Here is a 20,647-nt window from a genome sequence, read left to right on the forward strand (position 1 = left end):
ATAATTATTAATAACCCTGTAATATTCTTAAGAAACTGTACAAATTGCATATAACATTTAGATTTTTTTTTTTTTTTTTCTAAGCCGTTTAACGGGTTACAGTTTTTATATTTTTTATTTGTTTATATGAAGTTTTATATTTTTATTTTATTTTGTTTTTTTTTATTATTCTGATTATGTTTAAGTCTGTTTATATTGTTGTTTATACTTTTTTTAGGATTTATATATTTTTTATTTTTATTTTGATTTTAAGTGAGTTTTTGATCTTCTGTTATTGGCGGTAATTTGAGCTTTTTTGAGTGATAGGCTTCTTTTTTCAGATCACGCTCTTTTTGTTTCTTTTCGTGGTAAGGGTGAAACTGCGAATGCTCTTTTTTTCGCTGTTCCCACTCTGCTTTTCTACAAGCTGTATATCTATACCTTTCAGTTCTTTCAGCAGTCATTTTATCAAAGTTCTGGAATTCTTTTATGTTGTAAGCATACATTTCTCCGGAATCCATTTGTTGAAATGCAGCTGGTATAACAATTTTATTAAGATTTACTTTTTCGTCTATTGCTTTATACTTCGTGTTAGCTCTTTCGTACTGTAGCCATTCAAGTTTTTTATATGTTTTAAATTCTTTTAGGTCTTCATTACTGCAATTTAGACGATCAAAGTTCTTGAATCGTCTCCAGTTAAAATCTACTCTTTTGATATGGTGCATTTTAAGAAATTCTACGGGAACTTCACACTCTTCTTCACTACTATCATCATCACTGTCGTCATCATAACTACCATCGTCACCACTACTATCATTGTCATCTCTACTGTCACCGTCATCACTACTATCATATTCATCATTACTATTATCGTCATCTCCTTTATCATTCTTAACACTATCCTCTTTTTTACTATCCTGTTTGTTATCTCCATTTGCTACCTTTTTGTTTTCATTGGTTTTAATGCTATCATTTTCGTTCATTATTATACTTTCGGGGGTTGTTTTCAGTTGGGATTCTATGGCTGTTTCTATTGGTTGTGCTTGTTCTTTCTCTTTATATTCCTTTACTTCGTTTATTTTATCCATGCTTTCGGTTATTTTAACATGATTTTCATTTTGTATTTGCATCAAAGTTGTGTCTAAGGGACTATTACTAGTTGGGTTGTTACAATCGTTTTGTTCATTTTGCTGATTTGTCGTATAATTTTTATGTGGTCTTCCAACATCTTCTTGTCCGTTATAAATTGCCCTAACTTCATATCCATTTAAATTAATGAATCTAGGGATTGGCTTTTGAAGGTTGTCCATAATCACAACTATAATACCGGAGTAATATGGGGTTTTGTTTTTAGGTGTACTTCTAAATAAAGGTTTAGTACGTAGGTGCTTTCCATATCCCAGCTCTTCAAGATACTTTCCAGCTGGGAAACTGCTTTTTTCAATTGGTAGACCGAGTATTGAAATCGTCACTCTTTTACTTATATTTCTACTTGGAGTGGAAGTGTAAAATTGATGGTGTATGCCGTTTATTTTTAGACCTTTTTCAAGAATTTTATGTTTGGCTAAATCATTTTTCATTACAATCTCAATAAACGAGCCATTACGAAATTGTTGGTACCCAAATAGGTGTTTATCGTATCCGGCCTCTTCAATAGCTAATAAAAACTCGTTGTCACTGATTTTAGTATTGACTTTACACAGAATGGTATTTTTAAGGGAATTATACTCGTTTATAGAGTTGTTGTTTGTTGTAACTTGTGCATAGGTTCTATGATGAGCCTGTGCATAAGCATTAGTATGGGCTGTGGCAGCACCATTATCAGTAACTACTTCCATGGACGTTTTTGGATCGATTTGTAACATGGTAAATAGTACTAACTATATATAATACAATCTTAGCCACTCGGACGCTCTAAAGCCAGTAGACCTCTAGGGAGGTCTAACTAACCTCTTTATACTCACACACACTCTTTTAAACTCACTGGGATCTACGATCCTTATAGCCTCTCAGTCACTCAATACTCTAAAAAAAACCAAATTACACTCTTATATCACTTTTCCTTGCAACCCGTGGAAGGGGCAAGGTAATACTCACTAAACACTAAGAAGGCCAGTAGACCTTCTTTATACTAGTTAGGATCACTAGCTCGCCTAAATAAACTAAGAATCAAGAACAGATACTACACTTGATCTTAGCCATTAGGCCGAGAAGCGAACATTTAGAATTTATGAAAGTAAATACAACATTCACTAATAAATCAAAGAAAATTAGACAGAGAGGCGAATTTTTAATGATGAAAATATATACTTGCTAATGGGTTCATAATATTTTTATGAATTTGCTGGTGTGCATTCAATTTCTGGCACTGACACAAAACAATTCTCGTTAACGTTTGTTCATATTAAAACAACGTTTCTCCGATGTTTGTAAATGATTTTTTTTTATATTTTTATTCTGAATATTAATAATAATACAACTTTATAAAATTTAAACTTAATAAAAATAATATCATCTATTAAAATATTGTATTACTTAAGTCTATTAGATAAATCTAAATAAACATTTACATAATGAGTAAAAATGAACTATTGGCAACTGTGAGGGTATTTTTTACATGGTTACCGGTTCTAAATTTTATTATGAAATTTAAAAAATCTAATGATTAATTTTGACGTTGTTTAAGTTAGCCTTAAAAAAATTTTTAAATCTTATTTCCCTAGGCGATTCTGTTCGGGTATTGCTATTCCCAAGCTTCTATTACCACCTTTTTATTTTTCCTCATTTGAGACTGGTATAAATATACAAAAACTTGGTGTAATTTAGATAAATAATAAACACTAAAAAATCTGCGGTCTACACGTCATATATTTCGCAACAAAAAGACTACAACACATATCAACACAGATATTATTATTTGATTCTTCTTGTATTAAAATCAGCAACAGTTTTTTTTAAATTTCCTCCTGTTTACTATGTACTGACTTTATATTATTTCCAGGTTAGGCTTAAACTTAGACAGTGCATCTGTCCATGGGTGCCCGAAGAAAATTTTCTAAAGGGGGGTAAAATATTTTCAGTAATATATATATATATATATATATATATATATATATATATATATATATATATATATATATTATATATATATATTTCTTCTAGCGGTTTAATACGTTAAATTTAAGAATTTAAGAAATATATACAATATATATATATATATATATATATATATATATATATATATATATATATATATATATATATATATATATATATATATATATATATATATATATATATATATTTGAAGAACAAAGAAGACTGTATAAATTTGTCACGGATGGACAGAACGTAGTAGTAATGTAATATTGTCTTTTTTTGATGACAGACGACTCCAATTCTTGTTAAAAAAATAAACTTGATTTTAAATATGTCGTATATTTTTTATGCGTTCTGAGTTTACTATATACATTTATTGTGCCATTCAAAAAATTGCTGCGTACGTACTACAGCAGCAATAATTTTTAATGGCACAATGAATGTTCATAGTGAACGAAGTACTCAAAAAAAAAGTTACTACATCTATTTAAAATCAAAATCATTTTTTAACAAGAATTGAAGTACAATATCAAATATACCAAAAATTTTATCTATAAATTTTTTTTATAGTTTATTTTGTCTCGCTTAATATATAACATGTATACGTTTAACATGCACAATCCTGACTTACGGTCATTTTATATCGTTGACCTTTTTTTTACCCAACGTAATGTTCTAAACAATCGCTTCACCGTGCATGTTGTTGCTGGTAAAGTTAACACTTGTAAGGCATACCTGATACTTGGATAAAATTTTGAAAAAGGTAACAAGTTGATGAAATCTTGGCAACTGTAATGTTCTTGAGCGTTCCAAAAATAAACCAACTCAGGGCCTCAGTTTCAAAATTATCTATGCTGCATAGGTTATTAGCCGTAGAAATATCATCTTTAAAATGTTAAGTTCGGTTTGCATAATCTAGACGGATGCAGAAATACTAAGTTAAATTGTACACTGTGTGGTTCGCAAAACTGACTCTCCAACGAGCCAATTAGAGAAACTAATTAAGGAATGTAAATCGTTTTTCTGAATAACAGTATTATCAGTTCAATATTATCTTCTGCATGAGCTGTACTTTTTCACAAGAACATCCATATAATAATTACTGGAATTAGTTACACTAAATTGAGTAGTTTTTGAACTTGCAGTTGGAATTCTGGATGACCAACTTAATCAGCTTAAAGAGCCTGACTAACTTGTTTAAGTATGGCTGAGTAATGCGAAATATGTGTTGGACTTTGATAAACAATAAAGCTGATATGCATTTGTCGTTAAGTTTTTGTGGTCCATCATGTCTCCCATAGAAGGGAAGTATTTGTGACAGCAGATCTCAGTTTTGGGCTTTTACGAAAAAATGCAATAATTACTTTAATAGTTCCAATAGTATTTTGTACCACTGCAACATCTTTTAGATCAATACCTACGAGCTAAAGTTTATGTGAACCGTAGTGAACATAAACGGCTTTATTAAGTAGAAAGCCAAATGTTTTGCATTTTTGAATGATATGTTCAGATATCATAATAACGTTCATATTTTTCAGCGGTAAAAATCTATAAAAATAAAAATTCCTCACGATATATAGCCTTTTCTTTAGACGTATTAACAAACCGCACTCTCAGTAATAACTGTTCAGTTCCTAAAATATCTGCTGTTTCATGACCTATTTCATGTCACTATGACCAAGAATTCAACAGCATTGTTAGCACCTTTTACTATTTTTTCTTGCAAACTATGTTCAGACAAGTTAATTAAATAATTCTGCGTTCGATGTGATGATTAATGTGCATTTTTAGCTGCTGTATCAAAACGGGTATTTTTAGCTGCTGTATCATTTTTAGCTACTGAATCAAAAGCTGCTGTATCAAACCTATTCAACAGTTTTTTTTAAAATACGTCTCCTCTCTCAATTTTATACTCATAACGTGGAAGAATAATTCTTTTGCTATTATATTTTCCACGTAATACCAAGTCATTTGTTCCACAAAATAAGATTGTAAAAATAATAAGATACAGCTTCTTTCAGTTGTTTTTAATAGTTCGTTTTACTAAACTATCTATTTAACAAAGTTTATTTTAATTTAGATCTCTTATTGTTGATGCAAAGTGCTCATCATCATTATTATATTTATCAGTCCATAATTCAAGTTTCCGAAATGTTCTAAGATCTCCAGAAGTCAATGAGCATAATCCTGTACAGTACAAACATGAATATTTTCCAGAGTGTGAAGACAAACCCAATACAGTATTTGCACATTTTGACACAAGTCAAAAGTTATATAAAATTTTACTTCTTCCAACTTAAGTTTTGATACAACTAATCCTAAATTCCAGTTAGATTCAGGAACGTCCTCAACTATAGCTAAGATCTGTGTACGTTGAGCTCCACTGTCTTGATACTTTAAAGAAGATGATTGCAACCTTTAAAAAACCTCCGCCTGTATTTACAGCTATATCAACAAATGCTTGTATTTTTAATATAATCCAAGTTGCAATCATTTTTAGATCCTCAATTTTCTCTAAGCCTAACTAATTCTACAAAATAGAATTATTCATCATGTGACTAAAGTTCGTGTAGTTTCCTAAACACATTTTTAGTTATGAGATTTGCTCCAAATGAACTTTTTAGACTGGAGTCTAAAACTTGAGTACTTGCTTTGGAAAGTTCTAAAACCGTCAGTAAAGTTAGCAGCATCTGAAAAGGCATCATATTTGAAGATTTAGTTCTTTCCGATTTTAAATCTTAAACTCCTACAGTAAATTGGATTACCACCTGTTAGATTAAATATTGCTCCTTGTTTTAAATTTTCGTTCTCAATTTTATTCTTCATGATAATTGAAGCCACCTGTTCTGCTCGTAATGCACCAATACCAAAGGCTAAACCAGTAAGGTTTGTAACTAAAAACCTAAAAAAAGTTAAAACAATGAAAACCTAAACAAAAAGTAAGAACAAAATTAACCAAATTATTGGAAATTTACTTTATAATTTATACTATTAAATCTAATATATATATATATATATATATATATATATATATATATATATATATATATATATATATATATATATATATATATATATATATATATATATACATACACATATGCTCTTGGAACACTATTCTCTCCTCCTTACAAAACTTACACATACAAAGAGGGAAAAAAGAAGGACTTAATTATTAAGTTTGATTTGCAAGCAATTTAAAATAAAATTTGATATAATTTTTTACCAATTATGTCAAAACAATGATGGCATAAGTTTTTTCTTATGTCATTAACAGTTTTATGTTGTTCAGATTTGATAATATCTGTTATATCGACACCGCGTTTGACTATTGATTCCAAGTGTATCTGTACATCAATATATTAGAGTCTGATATAATTTTGTCAATTTAAAAGAGTTTTTATAATACTTTTACAAAATTACCATTTTTATTACTAAATTTCGAATTTTTATCACTAACATTCAAATTAACATTCAATATTTAAAAATAATCAAAATGAAATTTTTTATAATTATGATACCTTGGATACCTTTTATAACCAAGAACTTCTTGCACTATCATTTTCAGTCAAGCAAATATATTTTTCTTTGACAACTAGAGTGAATCATTGTAGAATATAGTTCTAAGTTTGGATCATATTTATAGTTAATAAAAGTATTAACTTTTTTAAGGATGGGTTCAGTAACTGTAAATAACTTTTTTAATCTTGCTTCTTTATGCTCCAAGCAAACGCAGCAAACACTGAACCTTGAAGTCATTTTTAAAACTAAATTTTAATTTTAGTTATGCATTTATCTATATTTGTGTTGTTCCCAGGGATTTGTCAGCGCATTCACTGACTTTTAAAAATAAAAATAAAAGATAAAATATATGATTTATTTTTTAAAAATAAAAAATAAAAGATAAAATATATGATTTATTTTTTAAAAATAAAAATAAAAGATAAAATATATAATTTATTTTTTAAAAATAAAAATAAAAGATAAAATATTATATTATTAAATTTATTTTTTAAAAATTAAGTATCTTAACGTACAATTTTGATTTCAAACTTTATTTTTTGTTAATAGTATATAGTATTAGTAACCATAAAATTTTTAAATTGACACAAAGTTTAACCTGGCGGTCAAATTTCAGAGCAGTGTCATATGGATATTATGCTTTCTTTCCTAAGAGTTGATTTCAAATGGATTTCAAAGTTGGCGTAAGCTTTGATATGTTGATTGTTGCACAATAAAATGATCATTAACACTCTGACTTTTTGACTGTAATATATAAAAAAGTCATTAAATAAATTGTAAAAGTTAAAACTATGAATAAGGATTCCCAATCATCAGACAAAAAGACTTTTAAATTAAAACTTATCATTTAATAAATTTTGTTCATTCAACTTCTCAGAGCAAACATTGAACTTTTGAAAAGAGTTTGGAGTTACAGGTAAATTCCAAGGTTTATTAATACTTTTCGTATTATTATATGAAATTGACGATAAATTACTAAAATAATATGAAGAATCATCTACACCAAGATATACACAATTTTTTGTCTCTTCAATCTTTATTTTAGCTGATTATTTTCGCTGTCTTTCTTTTTTTCTCTCCAGAGCAGAAGTTTAGTTTTCTGCTAAGTTCAATCATGCATTGCTGTAAAAATCCATAAATCAATTTATTAAATTCAATCAATTAAGTTATAACTAAAGTTAATGTATAAACTTAAAGTTGTTTGCTGATGTACGCAAACTAAATATGAACGATATCCAATAAAATCAATAAAAAACTAATAAAACCAAGAAATATGTCTCTCTGCTTGAGAAAGATGGAATATACACAGGGCCATTTTGATTTAAATTGATTTAAATCATGATTTAAATCGGACGATGAAAATTCATGATTTAAATTGAGTTTTTTGATTTTAATTGTTTTTAATGATTATTTATTGATTTGTCCCCAAGTTCGAGTTAATCTCATAATTCAATCAATTATTATAGACTAGTCATTGGTCTTATAACAAAATGTCTGGCAATATTAGAAAGCTCTACATAAGTAGAATTTAAATTCTAGTAACATCACTTTTTGTACATTGTGTTAATATGTTAGTAGATAGGGTTTCACAATCAAACACATAAAAAATCAAACAAAAGAAAAATATTTAAAATGTGAAACATAAGCTTCTAGCAACTTCAATGCGACTGTAGTAGTCATATATAAAATTTTATATCTAGTGACACTAGTATTATTAATACTTTATGAACTAAAAATTAAACTATTATGAAAAAATTAATAACAAAAAAAAAACTTTTTTTCGATACTTATTACTGTATGACATTTCAAATGTTTGACTTATTTAATAAAGAAGACATTTTAAATGTCACACAGTAAAAATTATATAGGTGTAACGACTTCTGTATACTTAGTCCAATGTTTAGTTGTAAATATTTATAACTAAACATCGGACTAAGTATACAGAAGCTGTTACACCTATATTATTTTTACTGTGTGACATTTAAAATGTCTTGTTTATTAAATAAATCAAACATTTGAAATGTCATACAGTAATTAGTATTGAAAAAAAAATTAATGTTAAATACAAAGTTGTAAGTTGATCATACTGATCTTACACAAAAATGATTTGATTATTGCCTTTATTATTACATTGATAGTTTAGATTGTAGTAAAATGTTATAAGCAAACTATTTAAATGATATTCAAATAATGTGCTTATAACATTTTACTACAATCTAAACTATCAATGTAATAACATACAATGTTAGTTAATATTTTATTATTTAAATTTTGCCGCCGTTAAAGATGGCAGCCGAGGTTTTGTAAAAAATATTATAACTTTAACGTTTTCTCCAAAGTGAAAATGATTATTCAATTAACTAAAAGTAACGTTAAGAAATGGTAAGAAAAGAAGACTTTGAAGCTCTAGTGAGTAGACTATTAAAATTGGAAGCAAAGGATAATTAACAAAGGATAAAGAAATTAGTCAACTCGAAGTATTAATAAATGATCTGAAGAACCAACCAAGCCACGTACTAAATTTAAATGAAATACTTAATCATTTTAATTGATTGAAAAGAACAACGATAGGAAACTAATAAATTAACAATCCAAAAATCAATTACTGTAGGAAATGGTAAGTGACCATTTCCAACAGTAATTGATTTTTGGATTGTTAATTAGCTCTTGATTTTTTAAATTTATTAGTTGCCTATCGTTGTTCTTTTCATTTCATCTAACATTCGCAGTCTAGGAAATAAAATTGCTGATTTCCAACACTTTGTCCATTTACACAATCTTGATATTTGTTGTGTAATCGAAACTTGGTTAAATAAAAAATTACCTGACGGTCTATTATGTTCGAGGTTTTACATTGTTCTTTGCTGTGACAGAAGTAGTAAAGGTGGTGGAGTAGCAATATATTTTCACAGTTTTATACAATTTACAAAAGTTGATATACCACTAGAGTTTCATGAGTTAGAAATTTTCTGTGATGATTTAAACCTTAATGGTCAGTCGTTCAGAATTATTGTTTATTATCGCAGTGGGTATTTCGGTAAAGAAGCTATTGACTATATGGAAAGTAGTGTAAAATTTTTTTCTATATTGTGTTCCATCGAAAAAAATGTGGTCACACTAGGAGATTTTAACTTACCTGATATAGATTGCACAACTATCATGGTCAAGATAGTGTTATACATAACTATTTTTTACATTTTATAAACAGATAAAGTCTCACTCAGCATGTTAGTCAACCAACTCGCGAAAATAGCATCTTGGATCTTATTTTGAGTTCTTCCTATTCATTTATTAGTGATCTCTGTATTGTTCCACTTATTGGTACTAGTGATCATAATGTAATCATACTCACTCCTAATTTAAGCTGCTTATATAATAAAGCATGCTGCTACAGCATGGGGCTCAAAGTGGCTGGTGAACTTTAATTCAGATAAAACTCAATTTTTTTCAGCTAATTGTTATCGCAATAATTTAGATCTTCCTATATTTATGAACGGTGATGTACTCGATGAGTCATCTACTCTTCATCTTCTAGGATTAACTCTTACTTCCAATCTTTCTTGGAAACCATATATCAAATCAGTTGCAAAACTAGCATCTCCTAAGGTTGCATCTCTTTATCGAGCTCGCTACTTTCTTACTTCGGATTCTATTCTCTATCTCTATAAATCTCAAATCCAGCCTTGTATGGAATACTGTTGCCATATCTGGGGCGGTTCTTCTAATGATGCCTTTTCTCTTTTAGACAAGGTGCAAAAACGCAATGTAAACATAGTTGGACCTGCTCTTGCAGCCAACCTCCAACAATTGTCACATCATCGTAATGTTGCTTCTCTTTCTCTTTTCTACAAATACTATAATGGGCACTGCTCTAAAGAGCTAGCGTCTCTTGTGCCATCTACTAAAATTCATTCTCGTGTTACTCGTCATTCAATTAAGTCTCATCCTTTTTCTGTGAATGATCCTAAATGCTCCAAAAATGCTTATTCGTCTAGTTTTTTCCTCGAACATCAGCTCTTTGGAATTCGCTTCCTTCATCTTGTTTGCCTGATTCATATAATTTGCAATCCTTTAAGTCGTCCGTCAATCGTTATCTTGCTCTACAATCTTCATTTTTTCTCTTTCAGTAACTTCCAACTTTAATTAGTGGCTGCTTGCAGCCTTGTTGGAAGCGAAGATGTTTAAAAAAAAAAAAGATGAAATTTCAGTTCAACAGTTCTACTGTTGGAAAAATGCAGATTACCAAGCTATTAATAAATATCTGAAATCTTAAAACATGTTTTAAAATTGAAGCTCGTTGGCATACTTTTTTTACTATACTAAATAACATTGTCATACAATATGTACCTAAAGTGCGAGTCAGTGAAGAGCATAAATCATCACATAAAATACACTATCCTCATTATGTTAAAAGGTTGATAAACATTAAAGCAATCACATGGAAAAGATCAATTTTGATTTTAAGAAAGCTTTTGATTCAGTTTCACATCCCAAGTTACTAATGAAACTACCCGCTTACGGAATAGTTGGCAATCTTTTGAATTGGTAAACTAATTTTCTGCACATGAGATCACAGGTGGTAAGTATAAACAATCTTACTTGCCACTCTATATCTGTAACAAGCGGTGTTCCACAGGGGAGCGTTCTAGGACCTACTCTATTCTTATTGTTTATCAATGATGTGAGCCACATATGGGTAAATATGAAGAAAAAAAAGCACCTTCTCTTTCATATTAATTGTTTCACCAACCATAAAATACAAAAAAAGTAAAATTGCGACCAAGCTTTTTTTTTTTTTTTTTGCTGTAGATTAATTAAATATTCACAATAAAATAAATCGTATGAATATTTAAGTGAGTTAGAGCAAAAAGATTATAAAACTGTTTTATTACCCCCGTTTACATTTTCTTATTGTCATTTTATATTCACTAAAGAAAGAACATAGTATAAAGTGGTTTACATTAAACAGTTCTGTGTGCGCCGAAAATGATCCTGCAGACATGTTTTTGCTCGCTATAAAGTTTTTTTAGCTTACGATAATTAATACTGACTAATATAATATTAGTACAAGAGATAAAACTATGAATAAACGATAAGTATTTTCAAATATGCAGTATTAAGAAATGGTTTAGCTCTATATAATATGGAAATATCTTTTAAGATGTTACTTTCATTATATTTTATACAACGCATAGTGGGGCAGAATTAGGGCTGCCAGATGTCCGGCTTTTACGATGGAGAACACAGTTATAAAATAATTATTTTTACAGGTTTGCCGCTGTATTCTCCTCCGTAAAAGCCGGACGTTTGGCGACCCTAGGCAGTATAGCTTCAAAACAGGACAAAATTATTATGTTTGTTTTACGTTTTTAAGTTAAATAATTATTTTAAGGGCACTTGTTAGACTTTGGAAAAGTTATTCCATAGTTTTTTAAACATTCATTTCTAATTGTCAGACCTTTTTCAATGTATTTTCGAGTAATTTCGAATAAACTTTTTTTAAAAACCGGTAAGTAATAATATAAAAAAGAAAAAAAATCAAATACTTGCATGAATAAATAATATTAAAACGTTTTCTATTCGATTCACTAAAATAGATTACAGTATTTCGAATTTAATGTAAAAAGTCACTCAAAAAAAGTTACTCAAAAACTCGATAAGTTTTATTCGGTTAAATTTCCTAAAAACAATTCTTACAAAAAAATAAAAAATATATAAAAAAAAAACTTTTTAAAAACAACATTTTAAAAATGTGCTAAGAAAGTTTATTTACGCTAAACTAAAACACTAAAAGTTTGCAATTTATTGTTAGTTTTAATTACTTTTGTTAACGATTTCTTTTATTTACGCTAAACCAAAGTACGTTTGGCGTTGTTTGTTTTAATTGGTTTTTTAAACGATTTTTTTATTATTACCGCTGACCTAGTCATTCTTTTGAGCGGACGCAAAAAAAATAAATAAATAAACAAACCGACAAGAAAGCAAGTTAATAAAATGTTGTAAAAAGAACGTCAAGTTCAAGAGTTCGTCACCTGGTTTTGTTAACTGGTTTCTGTTGATGTAGTTGACACTTCCACTAATTTACAGGGCAGGATTGAAAAGTCGTTTTTTTCAAAAGGAATGACCTTTATAAACTAAATTAGAAATTCAAAAAAAAATAAAAACGTTTAGAAGGGGGCACTAATATCTAACATGCAACCAATAAAGACATACTTAGTTTCAGGTGAAGATATTGCATGTGGAATAATAACTTTTTTGTTATACCAATTGAAACTTGTGTCACGGAAGGAACCTATAGTTCCTGCTGTGACACAAGTTTTAAATGCCTATAACTAAAAACTTAGAATTCTACTAACAATGTCTTTTCTCAAAATTAAATAGATATTTATAGTATGTTAGGTATTTTTGCCCCCTTTTTAACATTTTTTTTTTTTTTTTAATTACCAATTTAGTTTAAAAAGGTCATTCCCTTTGAAAAACACTACTTTTCAATCCTGCCCTTCACAAAAGGACTCAATAAGTGCAACAAAAAAAAAAGTTTTACGATTTGTAATCATCAGCACAAAAAAAATTTGAACAGTATTTAAGTGAGGACACAAAAAGTACATTTTTTTGAAAAAATAAATAAAAATAAAATATTTTAAATGCACTTTTTTCAAAGATCTATTAATGTATATTTTAGGCACTTTAAAATTATTTTTTCATTACGAAAAGATAGCGGCATACCTAAAATTGAAGAATCCCTGAAAAAATTAGGAACTTGTAACAAAATTCAGCATTAACACTATAAAAACAAAGTAGTACTAATAACTCGCGCAAGCAAGTTATTTTTAAACAAAAGAATTGAGCTTGATTATGAGTTCTTCACGGTTAAAGGTCAATCCTACCCTAAAAAAAACACGGGGATAAGATGGACCAGAGACTCTTTTATACATTAACACCAAATAACGCCTTTTTTCATTTTCATCAAATGTCCAATTTTGAAGCATTTCTGCCCCACTGTACGACGTTTTCATGACAAACTTTCTTCCAGAATATTAACATTTGATTTTTTTTTAAATAATTGTTTTATTGATTCGAACTGGGTTTTAGAGGCACATCTTTACTTTTTCTAAGTTTATAAAATAAAATAAATTTTTTTCTACGTTCAATAAGCGTCTGTACATATAAATCACTTTATTTAGACTAATTTTTCATTAAATAACAAAGAACTAACTATTTTTATATTTGTCATATAAAAAAAATTGTTATAATAAAAAAAATTGGAGTTGTCTGATAAAAATATAACATTTAAAATATGTATTGTTAAGTATAAATTATGCAATAAAAATTGTAGTAGTCCTAAGACTAATGCTTGGTGCAAACCACAAGTAATGTGATATTTTTTTTTTTTATAGATTATGTTTGTATCCTGTTCGACAGTTAGTCTTTAAATCAAAGTAAATTTTTGAATTTTTATTTTATGGAGTTGCAGTTTTTTTAAAAGTAACTTATGGTTGACAGTGATCTGTCAAAAAAGCTTTTGAATATAAACTCTAGATGTAAAACATTCATTATTAAATGCATCTTCTACATGATTAATCAGCTCAATTACTGCATGGTTAGTTGAATTTTTTTAGAGCCAAATGGTTTCCTATACAGCGTGTTGATTTATTTATTTTATAGGATTATATTTTGTTTTTTACCATTAAATAACTATATAGTCTCTTGTGCATAATACGCTCAAGTAATTTTAAGAAGCAAGGAAAGAAGGAAATAGGTCTGTAATTTGAAGCGTTATTGTCTTCACCAGACTTAAAGATTGAAGTGATCATGACAACTTTAAATTTTCTGGCACAACACCCAAGTTTAGCGAAAGTTCAAAAAGTTCAATCACAGGAGTATCAACAAATAAAGCTGCAAAAATCTGCAAGCAGTTCTCACATAATATGTCACATGATAACATCAATGTTTCTACTTTAACTCTATCTTCAAAGTTCTTGATGAATAAAACTTGTGAAATTCAATAAAGATAACTCTTGTTTATACAGCAAGTGCTAATGTTGAAAAAATAAACAAAAAAATGCCCTACTGCACAGAATGTTCACGGAGAAAAAATTTAAGTTGTTTCTTTTGATAAGATCAAACTGCAGTTTATAAGTTATTAACTCCATGTACTGAAATTCTCTTCTTGGAGACGGATAAAGATCTTCATCCCCGGGAGAGTTCTAGATTCCACGGTTATTAATAACATGTTCTGGAATTTTCCGTAAGGTGATGGATGAAGATCGACATTCACGGAGAATTCTAAATATGCGGAGTTCCAAAAATGATTTTGGATTTGAAAGTTACAAAAAAATTCTTTCTTCCTGGTTTTTGGTATCAAAGAGCGCAAAAATCTAAAAACGGCTTATGACCTAATTTCGGGGAAAAAAAAAGTTATTTAGGGTAGAGGAATAACCAATTTCAAATCCTGAGCCTTTCTTTACAATGGTAGCAAGGGACTCCAAGACTCCGGACTAAAAAACATTTAGTTCCAAGTCATTAAACTTCATAATTTTTTTTTGTTATTGAAAATTATAAGTCACTTAAAAATTTTAGAACTTCTAGACACCAGAGACCATAAAAGTAGTCATTCAACGCCGGATTTATTTTACTAAGTAATATTTCAGAAAAGTTTACAACTGCAATTGATCTTTGTTTAAATTTTTTTAATTAGTTTTTCTGTTTATAAAAATAATTTTTAACTTTTTATAACGAATAAATATTATCTTTTATTTAAAATGTATAATTTAAATCAAAATCAAAATTTATTTAGAGCTCTTTGTTTGTTTTACGATACATTTATTACCAAAGTGACAGAAAATAGCTCAAATTGTTTTTTCAAGGACATTCAATTATAAGAAAATATTATTTTTTTAATGCATAACTTTATTTTTTAAAGAACCTGTTCAGTGAGTTTTTTTGTTTTCAGGTCTGGATTGTTCTTTGACCTTTTTGCTTGCAATATACCGTATACTTTTGGAAAAGCAAGACAAAATAAAAAAGCATATCCATATCCGTTTGTAGTAATTAATGTTACCAACGTCTGAAACAATGCATTAACCTGGTTAATTGACAAAATGTATGCTACAGTTATGATACATTGTGACATGCCAAAAAAATACAAGTGCTTTAGTTCGTTAAGGTAGTACTTGGAATCTCTCTCTGAAAAAGCTAAGACTGTGGCTATCAAAAGCAACGATAATGGGAATATTATTGCTAATAACGAGTAGACAGAACGGTCAACTACGCATATTTTTGTGATTTCATAATCTGTATTTACAATGCTCGCATAAGTTGTTCTTTTTCTTAGCGTTAAAAGTAATAAAAATAACTCGAATGATAGTAGAAAAAAAATAAACAAACTTAAGAGAATTGTTTCTTTTCTTGTGACTAACTTGGCAAAAAAACGATGAACTGATAAATTCATTCCAAATATTATCAAACTGTAAGACGTTAACATTAAAAGAAAGTAAATATATCGAGCAAGACAGATAGCTTTCGTAGGTTGCGCTAATTCTATTAATGTGTAAAAAAAAGATAAAGATGACAGAATGCACAAAATGTAGAAAAATAATTCTACTCTAAATTGCAAAGTAATTTTTTTTGTTGTTGTTAAAAATATAAATGATAGACCAAGCATTAAAAAAACACCAATACTGCTAAGAATTATGCCGAAAATCCCAATGGGATGAGAATATGAAACATGGAATCTTCTTTTTTGAACGCATTGTATGTTATCTGTAGTGTTATGGTCATCAGGACAACGAGAACAGTTTTTAGCGTTAAATGAATAACTGATTTCTGAGACTGAACATCTTTTACAAGTCCAACAACAACGTTGTTCTCCTTCAACCTTATACCCAGGTTGACAGTCATCGTTGCAAATAGAGACTGGTAAACTATAGCGAGACCAAGGCGGCCATTTCAATTTTTCTAAACTTATATTGAGTAACATTTTTTGTGAATGCCATCTGCCTACATCAACAAATGTTGCAATCGATCCATTTAAATGAATCTGTTCAATCGAATATTGAGAAAATCTTGGATTATGATCAGAATCGAACTCAAATAATTGACCAGATGTTGTATTAAAACTAACATTTTTTAATGTTTCTAAAATTTCTGCTGGTAAAACGTTTGCACGACATTTTGTTTTATTACAAGCAGTGTAATGAAGACTGTGACCAATCGCAGTTATAGCATTTATCAAATAGTTTACTTGGTTTAAGTTTTGTTTGTGTAAGGTAGTAATAATATAATCAATTGAAACATTGCAACTTTCATTTGTTGTAGAACTACCTAATAAATATTTACTATCATCAGACTTTCTTTTAACATCACATTTAAACTCATTACTTATTAGTGTGTTTAGCCAAATATCGCAGTTATATTCACTTTTGACAGTGTCGGCAATATATAATTTAAATTCTGGTATTTCATTACCGTATTTGAGTGATACTGACAGTAAAGATTCTAGTTGTTTTTTCGGAACATTAGCTGTAAGAATTTCCGGGTTCCAAGCTTCACTTGTAAACCATAGACGAGTTATATTTCGTTGCTCTGCCTCTCTTAGAACGTATTCTCCCATCCCCTTTGCATAATTAAACATAATAACAACTTTTGCTTTTTCAAAGTTTTGTAATTTAGTTACTATGTCTTGCGCATGCTTTTGCATTTGAGCGGGTGAATTTATAAGCGGCATGTAAACATCTTGTATTACACAAAAGTTTTCTTCTGTAACTCTTTTCCTTAAAGTGTTTAAAGCTATTTTTCCGTAATCATCATCGGATCCAATGGCAAAAATGTATTTCCAATTGAATTTTTTTAAAGTTGCAACAATTATTTCTATTTGAACATCATCGGGCTGTATTGTACGAAAAAACGATTTAAACCGTTTTCTATTAGAAAGAAGAGGCGACGATGCCCCGTCACTTATTTGAGGCATGTTATGAAGGCTCAACAAACTAGCAAAGTTGATAGTTGTAAATGAGTAATACTCCCCTACAACAGCTATAACATTACTACTATTCAAGCCACAAGTATTTTTTTCAGCAATTTTTTCATTTTGAATTTCATTCAGGTTACAGTAGTTTTGGCGATAGTTTTTTACAATGTCTATGGCGTGACCCATTGTTTTTGGCATATTGAAACAAGCATCGTTAAATATATAACCAAGTGAAATGTTGGGCAACATTTTATGAGACTGCTTTATTTCTTTAATTGCATACTTAACAGCGAGTACTCTAAGCAACCCATCAAAAGATATTTTTGAACAATTATCGGAATTTGAGATTGAGAAAACACAACGGATTATATAATCTCCATTTTTTCTTGATTCAATATTAAGTAATTTGTCTTGGTTTGTTATATTAAATGACTCAGCACAAATTTGAAAACTAATTATTATTTTACTAATTAATATTATAACAAGTTGATACAAAAAATTCATGTTGAAGAGTTAAAAACTTTTTCTTGAAATAAAGCTTTTGTTTCATTGCGGTGTTGACAATCAGTTTTATCGGACTTAGCAGACCAATTTTGATTGGACGGGTTTTTACTAACTTATTCTGATCCATCTTAAACAACTTAAGCTTGGTAAAATTGATATTGCAACAGTTTGTTTATTTTAATAAGTTTACAAAGTTTTTTTAGAGTTTTCAGTCGGCCACCTTAAACCATTTCCAACAAAAAAAAGTCAGCCAAACTATGTTTTTAACTTATGCTAAGAAGCAAGATAATTCTTAGCTAGTTCATATTTTCAATTTAGAAGTAAATTTAATACTTTAATCATTTCGGTCTGTAAAATTAATGGATTTGGCTAAGCAAGATCAACCAATTATAAGATATTTATATAGCGTCTTTGAGTAAATATCCTGACAATATTTCATTTTTAATCTAAATAAAAAAAAAAAAAAAGTCATTCAACAATAAAACAATTTCATATTACTGTGCTTAGTAGAACGGGTTGTGAGTTAGAAAACCTTAAATAAACGAAATAAAATTTATTTTAACAAATTAGTTCTATATTGAATACATTAAGATTATTTTAAAGACTAACAAAATAATAAAAGTTAAATATATATATATATATATATATATATATATATATATATATATATATATATATATATATATATATATATATATATATATATATATATATATAGATAGATAGATAGATAGATAGATATAGATATATATTACTTAAATGTCATAACTTTATACATCTCCTATTGTCACCTACTGAATTGTTATTTAAATAAGCGTTTTCTATTATTTATTAGGTAAACAAAACGGTACAATGGTTATAAGCTGCAACAATGTTTATTTCATAACACATAAAACTTATTAAAAAGTACTTCAATATTTAACAGCAACAATTTACAAATGCTATTTTACAAATGATTAATACCTTAGATAGTTAAGAGCGACTTTCTGTAAGAATCAAGCAAAAATACTTTTTTGAAGGCCTCCTCTAAAATTGTTGTTTTTTAAATATACTGTTACTATTCATACGAAAAGCTCGATTTTAAAATTTTTTCAAAAAATTCTAATTGGTTCTCTAGATTAAAAATTAGTTCTCTAGATTATATTTAAAAGTTTGACGAGATTTTCAAAAGTTTTTTTTTGTCTTTAGAAAATTTAAAGTTTCACAAAATAGAAAAAAAACTTTTAAATAGACATTTCACTTGGTTATTGTTTATTGGCTAGTTCAGACCTAAAATTGATATTAGTAGTGTGGTAGTAGTAGATGAATAGAAAATTTTGCCTTGTCTTAATATAATGCTTCAAAAGTACGTGAAAATTGATATCAAATTGATCTAAATCTGTGAGTATTGCATATTTATTATTTTTATTATTATTACTGTTATTATTGTTATTATTGTTATTATTTTTATTATTGTTATTATTATTATTATTGTTATTGTTATTATTATTATTATTAATATTATTAATCTTTATATAGTATACTACCTAAAAATAGAAATAAACGCAAGAGAAAGAAGGGAAGTTGCAAAATCCAACTTTTTCGTGACCTCATAATGGCTAAAGCCCTGGAATTACAGTAAAATTTCATTTTCAAAAATTGGTATTGATCCTTAATCTACTTTAATTATAAATAATACCTAATGACATAGTCTACTATAATTACGGGCGTATATCCGGCCGTTTGAGGGAAAATTAAGATGGTTTTCACCAATGGATGACTGCAATAAATACATAGTTTTTAAAAAACAGCTTAAACATTAATTTTAAATTTATAATTCTTTAATATAGAAGTGGCAGTTGGTGTTTATTGTTATAAATTAGTCAAGATAAACGAATCAAGTATTTAAATACATTTGGAGTATCAAAGGTATCAAAGATTTAAATTTATTTGTATAATATTCGTCGGAGATTTGTAGTCAATGCTAAAATACCAAAGTTAATTAAATGTCACAAAAATGATTGAAATCAATATAAGTGTTATTTATCCATACTATATCTATAATATCTAAAATATATTTTCATGTATATTTTAACGCTCTAATGAGAAAAGTGTCAAGAAATTCAAACAAATCAAATAATAGGTAAATTTTATTAAATTATTAAAACAAAGGCAATATTGTGGAAATTAGCAAACTAATCAAAACCATCATATAATTCTGCATTTTTTTAGTTTAAGGTTGATATAGGTTGACATAAGATTAAATTTAAGGTTGACACAGTTCTAAAAAAAAATTTCGCTATTATTAGGTCCCATCAATATTTTTGGGTCCGAGAGGAAGCTCAAGAACTCATCTAAATCCAAAAATATTTTTTACTTTTCTATTATAATTAATAGAACACCATTCGCGTCTCAGGAATATTTATTTTCAAACTTTTTTTTTGAAAGCCATTCTTTTGGATAGTTTTTATGGGTTCAAAACAATGTTTAAAGTTGGTATCAACAGAAAGGAAAAAAAAACAATGTAAATTTGCAAAACATTTTTCTTTAAAACTGCACAATTCGGCACTAACAGAATTAAAAAAAATTTTTATA

General features: G+C 28.1%; 1 protein-coding gene and 1 pseudogene across 1 annotated transcript; both read right to left on the reverse strand.

The window, feature by feature from the left end:
- Nucleotides 1-2,037: 2,037 nt before the first annotated feature.
- On the reverse strand, nt 2,038-2,197 carry LOC136089162 (U2 spliceosomal RNA; annotated as a pseudogene).
- A 13,014-nt stretch (nt 2,198-15,211) lies between these two features.
- LOC101239579 (extracellular calcium-sensing receptor) lies at nt 15,212-18,229 on the reverse strand. The gene has a single exon (XM_065812813.1). It carries the CDS (start codon nt 18,071-18,073, stop codon nt 15,518-15,520), a length of 2,556 nt encoding a protein of 851 aa, XP_065668885.1. The 5' UTR covers nt 18,074-18,229; the 3' UTR covers nt 15,212-15,517.
- Between the last annotated feature and the right edge of the window lie 2,418 nt (nt 18,230-20,647).

The sequence above is a fragment of the Hydra vulgaris genome, chromosome 12, assembly GCF_038396675.1.
Source record: "Hydra vulgaris chromosome 12, alternate assembly HydraT2T_AEP".
NCBI lineage: Eukaryota > Metazoa > Cnidaria > Hydrozoa > Anthoathecata > Hydridae > Hydra > Hydra vulgaris.